This window comes from Corylus avellana, chromosome 7 (genome assembly GCF_965113065.1).
Source record: "Corylus avellana chromosome 7, dhCorAvel1.hap1.2, whole genome shotgun sequence".
Classification (NCBI taxonomy): domain Eukaryota; kingdom Viridiplantae; phylum Streptophyta; class Magnoliopsida; order Fagales; family Betulaceae; genus Corylus; species Corylus avellana.
The window spans coordinates 25488710-25501770 of NC_142496.1; the positions used below are offsets into that span (position 1 = coordinate 25488710).

The 13061-nt window shown below is 37.7% G+C and overlaps 2 protein-coding genes and 1 pseudogene across 2 annotated transcripts; all 3 read right to left on the reverse strand.

Annotated features, from left to right (window-relative positions):
- Window positions 1–1252: 1252 nt before the first annotated feature.
- LOC132183976 (G-type lectin S-receptor-like serine/threonine-protein kinase LECRK2) lies at window positions 1253–3620 on the reverse strand. Its single transcript, XM_059597452.2, has one exon. The coding sequence runs from the start codon at window positions 3618–3620 to the stop codon at window positions 1299–1301; it is 2322 nt and encodes a 773-aa protein (XP_059453435.2). The 3' UTR covers window positions 1253–1298.
- A 1422-nt stretch (window positions 3621–5042) lies between these two features.
- Window positions 5043–5689, reverse strand: LOC132183975 (G-type lectin S-receptor-like serine/threonine-protein kinase LECRK4). The gene has a single exon (XM_088518464.1). It carries the CDS (start codon window positions 5672–5674, stop codon window positions 5051–5053), a length of 624 nt encoding a protein of 207 aa, XP_088374590.1. The 5' UTR covers window positions 5675–5689; the 3' UTR covers window positions 5043–5050.
- A 79-nt stretch (window positions 5690–5768) lies between these two features.
- On the reverse strand, window positions 5769–7413 carry LOC148584717 (G-type lectin S-receptor-like serine/threonine-protein kinase LECRK4; annotated as a pseudogene).
- Between the last annotated feature and the right edge of the window lie 5648 nt (window positions 7414–13061).

Sequence of the window (13061 nt, forward strand, 5' to 3'; positions counted from 1 at the left end):
AAATAGAAAATAAATGGTAATATTTTATTTCTAACGTTTATATTTTCTCATCAAAAACAAAAAATTTCAATAAAGAGGGCAAGAGGATGAATGAATGATGTAGGCGTGTACTGTAGCGTCAGGAGCTTTAGGAAATTGGCGTAATGATGTATAAGGCTTTAATGCTTTGTCCTTTTTTAACTTATTTTTTGAATTATTTTAAAATTTATAGTGAGCTTATTAATTGGGGTCTTATTAAATTGAGGCATTAAATTTGGATAAAAAAAAATTTTAGGCCCTATTAAATAACATTTGGGCCTTCAATTTTTTTTTTGGTCAAAAATAATTTTTTATTTTTTTTAACTCAAAAATAATTTTTTAGGCCTTATTAAATTTGGGGCCCTAGGCGAGGGCCTAACTCGCCTAGGGCCTGAGCCGGCCCTGTATACTAGACAAGTGATCCACTTGCCCTTTATGTAGTAGTTCTTTCAAAATTTCTGGAAAATTTTTCTACTTCATCTCCTCTATCTAGCTGAAGGTTCACAATTTGTAACTTGGTGTGGCTTAAACTAAACTCTAAGAGAGATATGAGTAAAAGCACAAGGAAACAAGAAGAGATTAACTCTTTGTTCTCTGGAAATAATGCTTCAAGTGTCTTGAAGAATTGTGCTCCAAAAGCCCTTAAATAGATTTGGAAAATATTCATCAAATATGAAAGTCGGTTTCTCAAATTATGCAAATTTTATGTGCTAGTTCAAACTTGATTAGGGTTTCTCAACTTTTCAATGTGTTTCATAGCTTTTTTAGTCACCACATTCAGACATGGTTGCAAATGAGTTTGGAATGAGCTATTATGCCAAAACCTCGTCTGCATTTCGTTCGGACCTGATTTGGAACGAGCAGCACTATCAAAAACTCGTTTGAACGCAACTGCTAATAAGCAATTTTGTCCAAAGTTCTAGTATTCTATTTACAGCTCGCTTTGACCTAATAAACATTGGATTTATAACATTTTAATGAAATATAAAGTTATAGAATTTTGAGTCAGCTTTCTAACACCACTAAACTTGTCTTCATATAATTTTGGAATCAAAAGTTATGACCATTTTAATTTGACCAAGTCAATGTTGGACAACATACATAAACTTGAATACTAATATCTTAGATCAAATTTTGCATCGACTTAACCCTAAACGTAAACTTTACAACCAAGCATGTTTGGACGCTAAATTTTCCAACACTAAAAACTTAAGAATTTAAAGACTGATTTTTATTGTCACTTCATCTAGTTATATAGCAGTTATACAAAAATCTAATTCTCAATTAATTCTTATGGAAGTTATAATGGAGGTAGGACTAGGAGGAGCTGGTATCTCCACTGTCCCTTCCAACATCAATACCACCTTCTTCATAGAAGGGCGAAATGATGGCTCATCCTGAATGCACCAAATTCCAATTCTAACCATCCTCTGCAGCTTATTCTTGTCCACCTCTTCATCCTTCACCAGCTTATCAAGCTCACCAGCCGCAAAGCAATCGTAGACCCAATCTGCAAGAATTACTTCATCCTCTGGAGAATCCATATCCACGTTCCTTCTACCACATATGATCTCCATCAACATGACACCAAAGCTGTAGACATCTGCTTTCACTGTTATGGGCAAGTTTCTGTGCCACTCTGGTGCAACATACCCTCTTGTTCCTCTAATCCCTGTGTATGTTCTGGTTTGGTTAGGCATCAGCAGCTTGGCCAGACCAAAATCAGCAATTTTTGTACATTTATGCTCATCCATTAGTATATTTTCAGGTTTGATGTCGCAGTGGATGATCTGGGTCTCACACTCTTCATGCAAATATAGGATGCCCCGAGCTATATTCAAAGCTATGCCAGATTTTTCCTCCCAGCTTGGCTTTCTTTCAGATTTGAAGAGGAAATCTGCTAGTGAACCATTGCTCATGTACTCATAGACCAAGAGCCGATGAGTTCCATCATGGCAGTATCCAAACAACTTAACCAGATTTTTGTGATGAGTTCTCCCAATTGATTTCATCTCATTTCGAAATTCTCTTTCGCCTTCAGCCACCACTTTCTCTAGTCTCTTGATAGCCACAACTCCCCCACAATTTGACAGGACTCCTTTAAAAACTGTCCCAAAAGCTCCTTTACCCACTTCATCTGTGAAACCGTTTGTTGCCTTTTCAAGCTCATCATATGTATATGATCGTAGACCGACATCTTCAATTAACCCATCATTCCCATGATTTGTAATCTTTTTATATTTCCAAACACGATAAGATCTGAAAATAAGAATAGCACCAACTGCAAGGACAATAAGAGCAAAAGCTAAGACTGCAAAACTCCCAATTAAGAAATCCTTTCCCCTGCTTGCATTTCTTGTATCAGAACTCCCAAAGCCCACCTTGATTATAGTAGTCCCTGAGCCCACTTCTTGTCTTCTCCCAAATCTTAGTGGAAGCTTTTGTTTACTGCACTGCTGGTCTTTAAACACTGCAGCTTCACAGTTGCAGTCTCTCAAGCAGTCATCTCTACAACCAGCTTTGGTCGACGGAAAAGTAGAATATGGATTGTCTTCCCATGCAACAGCTTCCAATTCCTGAAGGTCAAATGATTCTCCGTTCTTGCTCATACAACCATTTGTGATGGAATTTCTCTTACACCCCAAATTATTCATCTTCTGGTCATTGAAATCAAAACCACGAGAACATACACAAATGGGTTCCTGATCCATGAGAGTACAATAAGAATTAACGCCACATAAGCCTATAGGATCACATCTATTAGTAGTCGATGCCCACTCGGTTACCCAATCATCACTTTGATTCCAGCTATGAGAATATAACCGCAATATTCCGTCAAAATCAATAGTCAAACGATAGAAAGCAATACCAGAAGAGTTCCTTTGGGCAGTAAAATTTTTTATAATGATGCCAGTAGTATTTTTGAGCAGGTAAAGCTGGCCATTAACGTCAAGATTTAGAGTCACATTGTCACCGGCGGTGTCTGTTTTCGAATACCAGTAAGCCAAAGCTGCTGCTATTGGAGCGTTTGCCGGGTATTGCACCAAGTTCCCGTCAGGCTGCATAATCAGTTGAAAATTTCCTCTTCCATGATTTGTCCCAGAGATGTTGGAGACAAGCTGGCCCAATGGCAAGAGACGCTGACCTGGTAAAAGGGTGTCCGTTGGAACACCAAAACTCTCCCATATGATCCTTGAATCAGAACTGTAGAGGACAAAGTTTCCAGTATTGAGCATGGAAGCTGAGAAAGCGGGCAGCGGAGCGTTGAGCAATGAAGTCTGTTGGCCATCCTCTGACTGCAAGACAAGCGAGCCATTAATGGTCAGAATCAATTTGACATCTTTGAGGAGTGGTGGGTCGTCTCTGTTTGCCGTCCATATGACTGTTTTCTGCTGAATCTTTTCAAACCAGATGCCTATGAAGAAGCCATTTTCTTTCTTGTAGAAGCCAAAAGCAAACTGGCCAGAACTGGATAACCAATACGAATTGTTGATTGGAGAGAGGGAAGAGCCCAGGCTAATGGTCGAATTGGACTCTCTTTGTTGCGCAATTCCAGTAGGGAATTGAGAAATTGCAAAGAGAAAAAGAAATATTGCAACCATTTTCATTAATTTTTCTTCTTCTTGATGAATGAAGATTTTGTTCAAGCAAAAGAGAGCTACAAATTAAACTAAACTCAAATAAGAGATGAGAGATGTTGCAGTTTTTGAAGACCTCAATCCAAGGAAGAAGTGAAAGTCAATATTCTTGCTTCTATTAATTCCAGTCAAAAAGACTAAAAGTCTTTAAAGAAAGAAATTATCCATTTTCAAAAAGAAAATGTTGACCCCCTACTGCACGACATCGAGTATTGGGCGTGTCATTTGGATTGAGTGATTGAATTGAAGACCGTGTGGAATAAATTTTGACAATTTAGGCAGCAAATTAATTAACATTCAGATTGATTATTCAACCGTTCATGATCTGCATATCTAGATGACGTCAATCGATACGAGAGTGGGTACTCGAACTAATGACTTTCGTTTTTAATATAAAATTTCAATCAATCATTGATTTTTTTTTAAATAATAATTAATCTTAAAAGTAAGTTAGAATTGCTATAAAGTATTATTAAATACTTATTACATTAAAAAATAAGGTTAAATGTAAAATTTGTGGTTAGCGTAAATTACAAATCATTCACTATGGTATAACAAATAATTTATAGATTTTTGTCGTTGGCCTAAATTACAAATTACTTCCTGTGATATAAAAAATAATTTATAGGTTCTCATGATAGGCCAAAATAACAGTTTACTTTCTAAAATCATTTTTTGTTAAGTAACTTAATATAATCGGTTACTTTGTCACATCATATTACTATAGTAAATTAACCTAATCTCTTATATTCCCAAAATTTTACTCCGTGCAACCCATCCTCATTTTCATCTTTATCGCTGTAATTTGGGAGCATTTTGCGAGAATTTGACGGTTGCATTTTGTGAAGTGGATGAAGAAGATGAAAATGAAGGAGGGTTACATACCTGGTAAACTTTTGATAATATAAAAAATTATGTTAATTTACTGTAAAAGAATACCGTGGAGTAAATGATGATGTCTAATCTTAGCCGACAGAAAAATCATTATTTTTTTTTGAAAGTTATAAACTAAAATTGGGTAAAACATGACAAAATCTTTTTTTTTTATAAGCAAAACATGACAAAATCTTTACTTAACGAAAATCGAGCCATCTTCAAATGGACACCAATACGCGTGTTGGGTGCGCAGGACACTTTAGTAGAGATAAAAACTCTTAACACCTATATAGAAGAAGTTCTGGAATGATCGATATACCATGCAAAGGGATTGGAATTTGTTTCCAAGAAAAGTACTACAAGTGGTAACAGAGAATTTAACAGGAAAGAAAAATGGAATTAACAATAGGAGGAAGAAGGAATTAGCTTCATTAATTACTTATTTAAATTCAATTACAAACTGGGGATTGGGTAAAAAGTGAAAGTGTTACATGACCAAGATGGCGTTGCTGGAAGAACTAATTCTCAACTGCAGAACGAGCGCACGGTGGAATGGGTATTTCTACAGTGCCTTCCAACATCTGAATCACCTTCTTCATTGACGGACGGGCTGCTGGGTCATCTTCAATGCACCAAAGCCCGATCTTCACCATCCTTTCCAAGCTTTCTGCATCAACTTCTTCAGGAACCAGCCTATGTACTTGATTGGACTTGAAACAGTCATACACCCAATCTACAAGAATAACTTCATCCTGAGGGGCATTAATATCAATGTTCCTCCGACAACATATATTTACGAAGAATACAATGCCGAAGCTATAAACATCTGCTTTCACAGTGATGGGCAAATTCTTGAGCCATTCCGGGGCAACATACCCTCTTGTTCCTCTTATCCCAGTAAGCGTCTTAGAATGGTCTGGCATCAATAGCTTTGCCAATCCAAAATCCGAAATTTTGGCACACCCATTTGCATCCATTAGTATATTGTTGGGATTTATGTCACAGTGGATGATTTGGGTCTCACATTCTTCGTGTAAATATAGGATCCCTCTAGCTATATTCAAAGCGATTTTGATTCTTACCTCCCAATTCGGCTTTACTTGGGATTTGAAGAGGTAGTTGGCGAGTGTTCCGTTGCTCATGTACTCGTACACCAAAAGCCGATTGGAACTGTCGTGGCAATAACCGAGCAACCGGACGAGATTTTTATGGTGGGTTCGTCCAATGGACCTCATCTCATTTCTGAATTCTTCTTCTCCTTCTCCTTCGACCACCACTTTCTCCAGTCTCTTGACGGCAATGGTCCTCTGCCCGTTTGATAAGGTTCCCTTAAAGACAGTCCCAAAAGAGCCTCTACCCAATTGTTCAGCGAAGCCATTTGTTGCAACTTCGAGTTCACTATAAGTAAATGCTCGCAAAGAGACATCCTCCATCAGTATTCCTTGATCAGTTGCTGCTTCACGAGAGAGCCTTTTGTACGTCCAAATTCTATATCTGAATATAAGAATAGCGAAAACTGCAAGGAGGATCGATGCGAAAGCTAGACATGCAACGCCAATGATTAAGATATCCATTCGCAATACTTTCTTGCTTTCTATATCTTTAGGAACCATACCGTCGATACCGATGCCAAATTTGACAAATGTTGCGTTTGAATAGCCATCTCCTTGTACAGTTCTTCTCCAAAATGTCAACGGAAACTTTTGTTTTCTGCATTCTCTGTTTTGATAGAAAGCAGCTTCGCAGTTGCAGTCTTCTAAACATGCCTGATTGCATTCTTCTTTAGTGACAGAGAACAAAAGGGCGTATGCGGTATCTTCCAATATAGCATTTTGGAATTCTTGAATAGCGTACTTGGTATGTTCATTCTTGGATGAACAAGTTTCCACAGTGAAGTTTCTACTGCAACCCAAATTCATTTGCTCCTGGTTGATGAAAACAAACCCTGGAGGACAAGTGCAAAAAGCTTGTTGATTTTGGATGTCACAAAACCCATTAATTCCACATATGCCTCTAGGACCACATACATCTCCTGGCACATACCATTCGATCGACCAATTCCCACTCTCACCCAAGTCGTGGGAATATAAGCGGAATATCCCATCGTTATCAATTGTGGCACGGTACATCTTCCCATCAGAGGGAATCACTTCGTTGGTAATGTTCTTTACAACGACACCAGTACTATTGAGCATGTATAGGCGCCCATTTTTATCCAGCGTCAGCGTTGCATTATTCCCAACAAAATTTGTAACTGCCGACCAATAAGCATAATCTGGAGTATCAGGAATACCTACTGCATACTGATACAGCACAATGTTCCCATCATTCTGCATCTTGATCCGGAAGATTCCCGTCGAGTGATTGTTTTCAGAGCTGCTAGAAACCAGCTGTCTCCTAACTCGTAGGAGTTGGTTAGGCAAAAGGGTGTCCGTTGGGTAATCAAAACTTTGCCATATAATTGTTGAATTCGAATCATAGAGGACAAAGTTGCCAGAGTCGAGCAGAGAAGCCACCGCAGCAGGCTGTGTGGCGTTGGCAAGGGATTTTTCTTGGTTTCCCAACTCCTGCAAGACGAGCCTTCCATCGCTAGTGAAAACAATGTTGGCATTGCGGGAGAGTGGAGGGTCATTCCGGTTGGCTGTCCAGACGACAGTTTTCTGTGGAGTTCCTTCAAACCATATGCTTATTGAATAACCATCGCCAAAAGGAAAGAACCCAAAGGCGAAAATGCGGATTGCGAGAGCAAGGATGAGTTGCCACTGGGAGAGAGAGAAGAGCCTTGGGTTATGTTGAAGCTTTTCTGTTGAGCAGTTGCCGCTGAGAGCGCAGAAAGAAAAAGAATAGTAGAAGCAATGATCGACATAGTTGCTCGAACTTCCGAGGTTAAAATCTGCTGCTTTTGATTGATATTTTATGATTTGCAAAGCAAACCGTCGGTGTAAAAGAAAAGGTAAGAGCAGAGAGGGGAGAAAAAGTAGAAGGAATCAATGGCGTCAACGCGTGGTTGACGGGGCAGTGGTATGGCTTTTAGATGACTTTTCTGCAACTTTACCAAATTCACATGGTTTTACTGGTGTGTCACGAACTTCCAAAGGTACAACTATGCGCTAAATTCCACTCCAGCTGGCGGCAGTAGCATTCCAACTTGGATACCAGTCAATCGGTCCATTCGATTTTGGTATTTTTGGCTATTTATTAATATAATTTTATAATTAATTAGGACTTTGTCTATTTTAAGGTTTTCATTTTTTTTCCCCATTTTTATACTTTCTTTAATTAAGATTTTTAAATTTCAAATTTTATTCCCATAAATTAATATTTTTCCTTTACATGTGTTTTTTCAGGTTTTCTTTTTATAAATACTAAGAGCATTTCCAACAACTTTTCTTTTTATTTTCTCTAAATTTAGGGAATAAAACAACTTTTCTCTATCTAAATACATTTCACAATAATTTCTTTTATATTTTTCTATATTAGTTAAATATTATTTTTTTATAAAATATAAGTTTTAACCTACCTCAACTTTTTTACAAAATTTTAACACAATCCCTAATGAAAAGTAAATAGATGAGAGAGAAGAGATAAATGATTTATATTAAAATAATGCATAAGGAAGCTTTTTTTTTTTCTTTTTTTTTTTTTTTAAAAAAAAAAAAAATAAGGAATCTCTTTTAGTTCCCTACCCATTAAATAGGGAAAATAATGAGTTATAAGTTATTGTAAATGCTCTAATAAGTAATTTATCTCCTAAACTCCGCTATCCCTTCCTCTTCCGTTTGAAAGGCAAGAAAAGTTTAGAGAAGTGCAAATTTTTGCACCCATCATGTGGTTTATTAGGCAGCAGTTAGAGATCATTCTAGTTGCATTCTCACTCATCTTCTCCACTCTCCCTCTTTTCCCATTTGTAGTGGCAAAACTCCATCTCGTTCCTCTTAGTTTGTTTTTCTTTTTGTTTGTTTGTGTTGCTGATTTTCAATAAAAAATTAAAAAATATAAAATATAAAAAGCAGCCAAGATCGATGCATGATTCTTTATTCTATTTGCATATAGATAGAATTTTCTTTCAAAACTAAGTTGAAAGAAATTTCTACAACCTATTTTGAAAATGAATTTTTTCCAATTTAGTTTCAAGGAAAACTGTCTTTTATGTATTCTTTTGACAACTTAGGATGTTGGATGGAAAGCCGGAGGCTTGAATAGTATCCACGCACCTTTAATTGTGGTGAGTGCACTTGTGAGTGTTGTGTTCCACATTGAGAAAATATAAAAGAAAATAGTAGTTAATATACTTAAGTGGACCTTAGCCAATTAGCTTAGGCTTTTGGGCTAGAATTATGTTTAATTATGTATATTAATGTACTCTTGATAAAAACTCCATAACTGCTTTATCTCCCAAAAACAGAGTCATGGTTACCTTCCTGGGACAGGTGTCTGGATGCGTCGGACACTCTTGGAAATGTAAAAAGACTCACAAGCGAGGAATAAATTGTTGTGAGTGCACTTGTGAGTGTTGTGTCCCACATTAAGAAAATATAAAAGAAAATAGTACTTAATATACTTAAGTGGACCTTAGCCTATTAGCTTAAGCTTTTGAGTTAGAATTGTGTTCAATTATGTATATTAATGTACTCTTGATAAAAACTCCGTAACCGCACTATTGAATTTGCAACTTAAGTTCAACAATATTATGCAAACTTTGTCGATTGGAGACTACAGTGTCCGCTACTACTCTTGCAAATCTCATTCTTTGGAGTTCTAACAATAATTGGACCTCGTCAACATGCAATATAATTAAAGGAAATTTCCTTTGTCCTTTTTCTCTGATACAAGTTACTCATTCAATTCATAAAAAATAAAATAAAAAAAGTTAACCCTTTTATGCCTTCCGATCCCTTTTTCTATTCAGCTTGGATACCTAATCAAGTTTAACAGAAAAAAGTCAAGGGGAGACCCATCCCATTCCCACCTCTGGCCAAACCAATTTAAATAAATTTTTGAATAGCACACGAAATTGCTCCATTTGTAGCCCAAAATCGAAGTGTGCACGCTTTATTATTTATTAAAGCTAAAGAAGTAGACTGGCCTGTATTTGTTTTTCATTTTGAACTATGGTGTAAAACTAGCAATTAAATGTGTTGAATTCTTCATCTTTGTTTGTTATTGTGTTTTCGGAGATATGTTTTTGCTTATAGTTTGAACAAATATTTTGATATTACATATTGGGAAAAATTGTTTTTTGTGTTCGAATTGTTTATTAATGTATTTATTTTGATAAAAGAAAAAAAAAAAAAGACAGAAAATAAAATTTTTAACCATATATAGGAGTCTTGTTCTTTTACTCTTTTTTTTAATAACAATAAAAGAAAGATTAATTATTCGTGTAATTAATTACTGAGGATATCATGATAGCAACACAAATATGTATAGTTGGAGACCAAGCTACTCGTGATGCATGGATTATCATATTAAAACAAAGCTGTACACATACGTAACGAGTGGAGTTGACCATCGAAGTGATGTGAATAACAATATGACTTTATTCCACACTAAAACAAAAAAAAAAGGTAAGATTGCATTAACAGAGTAAAAGGAAAAGGAAATAGAACATCAATACTGTTGAAATGTTGAATATATATATATATATATATATATATATATATATATATATATATATATATATTTTATTTGAGAATAACTTTAATGTGGTCCATGCATAAAAGGGAGCTTTTGTGCAAACATTTAGTAGTTGCCACATTAGCTGAAACATTCTAAGAAAAAATAAACACACACCTGATTATATCAAGTTTTATTATTATTATTTTTTTTTTCAAATGGAGAGGAGGCAAAGGGAGGTGGGGAGGTTCGCCGCCACCCCCAGTTGCCAGATCTCTCTCCCTGTCTCTCTCACTCCCCACCCCCAGTAGCCGAATCTCTCTCCCCCTCTCTCTCTCTCCGCCGGAACTCTCTCCCTCTCTCTCTGCTGGAACTCTCTCCGTCGGAGGCGGTGTGAGGTAGCGTAAGCAGCGGTAGCAAATGCGAGTGGTGGTTTGAGAAAAACAATCCAGTGTTTTGCTCACATATAAGTTTTTTGCAATTTTTCTTCAATGTTATGTGTCAAACTTTGAGTGGGTTGCACAAAACAGGGTTTTGTGCAACGACCACACAGAAGACCCTCTCATATTATTTTGTGTCTTGGGAGTGTTCTTAAATAGAAGGTTTTAAAGAGCATTGAATGAATGTTGTCCCACATCGGAAAGAGTAAAGATTTTGTTGGCATTTATAATATTAAACAAATTTAAGTTATTAAATGAGTTATGCTAAGGTACACCCTAATGCATGTTATAGTTGCACCAGACCCACAAGCACGCGCGGCGTGAGCTATAGGGCATTAAATAATAAGGATGATTATTTAATCTAACGGTCAAATTTAAGTACTTGGATTAGCAATAAAAAATTTGTTGTATTGCTGTATACCAATTTTGGTGGAGGCAAATATTTTTTTAAGGAAAATGACGTTGTAACACCTTAAGAGCATTTTGTTTTTTGTAATTTTCCCTTTTTAGTATAACAAATGTGACTTTATAACAAATATGTTACTGATTTTCGCCCCATCAGTTTGTGTAACGTATTATATAAAATAATCTCTAAGGTCCTTGCGAACAGATTGAAGAAAATTTTGCCTCGTATTATATCCCCGACTCAAAGCGCTTTTATTCCTGGTCGGCTTATAACTGATAACATTTTGGCTGCCTATGAAACCCTTCATACCATGAATTCTCGGATGAAGGGGAGGAGAGGTTTTATGGCAGTTAAATTGGATATGAGTAAAGCATATGATCGGGTGGAGTGGGGTTTTTTAGAAGAAACAATGAGGAAAATGGGGTTTGCAGACAGGTGGATTCACTTGATAATGATGTGTGTATCTTCTGTGAAATATTCGGTGTTGGTAAATGGTGAGGCATGCGGGGAGATAGTGCCAACAAGGGGTCTCCGACAAGGGGACCCAATTTCTCCCTACTTGTTTCTTATATGTGCTGAGGTCCTGAGTACATTGCTGATCCAAGCAAACAATGAGGGGTCTCTCACGGGTGTCCCTACTTCTAAACTAGGACCCCGTGTAATTTTTTGCCGATGACAGTTTGCTTTTTTGCAGGACTAGTCTATCTCAGTGGAATTTTTTGACCCGTCTCCTCCATAAATATGAAGAAGCATCGGGGCAACGGTTGAACAACAATAAAACTGCTTTATTTTTTAGCAAGAATTCTTCCCAGGCTGAAAAGGAGAAGATTGTGGAGGCAGCAGGTATTCCCGTTACACAGCGGTTTGATACCTATTTAGGTCTCCCCGCCTTGGTGGGAAGATCGCGGGTGGTGGCGTTTAAAAATATTAAAGACCGGGTATGGAGGAGGTTACAGGATTGGAAGCTGAAATTTCTTTCCCAGGCAGGAAAGGAGATCCTGCTTAAAGCTGTTATCCAAGCTATTCCAACCTACAGTACGAGCGTCTTTCGACTTCCGCGATCCTTATGCTTGGAGATTAATTCCCTCATGCAACAATTCTGGTGGGGCTACCAGGAGACCAAGAGGGTGCACTGGATGAGTTGGACCCATTTGGGTGCATCAAAGGCTAATGGCGGATTGGGATATCGAGACTTGGGTTGCTTTAATAAAGCCCTCCTAGCTAAACAGGGATGGAGACTATGGCAATCACCGAATAGTCTTCTCTCGCAAATCATGGAAGCAAAGTATTACCGGGGTGGTAACTTTCTTGAAGCTAAGTTGGGTACTCGTCCGTCATTTGCCTGGCGAAGTATACATAGTTCGCGCGAACTATTAAAGGAGGGCTTAATATGGAGGATCGGTGATGGTTCTAAAGTGCGCATTTGGAAAGATCGATGGATTCCACGACCATCTACCTTCATGGTGCAATCTCCACTGCAGGGCCCGGATCCAAATGCCAGAGTATGTAGTCTTATCGATGAGGATACGACATGGTGGAAAGCGGATTTGCTGGAAAATCTTTTTTCCAAGGAAGATATCCAATTGATTTATTCCATCCCGGTCAGTAGCACAAAACAAGAGGATAGGCAAATATGGAGAGGGACCAAAAATGGTTCTTTCTCTGTCCGGAGTGCCTATTATATGCAGCTGGATTTAGAAGCAAAGGGGGTGGCAGAGAGCTCAAAAGGGAGGGAAAGCCAAGGGTTTTGGCGTGGTATATGGGGGCTGAAAGTACCACCGGTGGAAAAGAATTTTCTGTGGCGAGCATGCCACGACATCCTCCCTACACGGACAAACCTACATAGGAGGAAGATTACAGATGAGATTCTCTGTCCGATATGTGGCCTAGTAGAAGAAACAACCATACACATCCTCTGGCAGTGTCCTTCGGCCATGGACGTGTGGTGTATGAGAGGGGTTAAATTACAAAAATTGTCGATAGATGGAGACCAGTTCAGTCAGGTGGTTGATCAAGTTTTTGCAAAATGTGATCCGGAGGAGACTCGACAATTTGTTGGCATAGCCC

What these genes read in the sequence shown, in the direction of transcription:
- LOC132183976 (XM_059597452.2), bottom strand. Translation starts at nt 3,620, where the DNA reads ATGGTTGCAATATTTCTTTTTCTCTTTGCAATTTCTCAATTCCCTACT.
- LOC132183975 (XM_088518464.1), bottom strand. Translation starts at nt 5,674, where the DNA reads ATGAGCAACGGAACACTCGCCAACTACCTCTTCAAATCCCAAGTAAAG.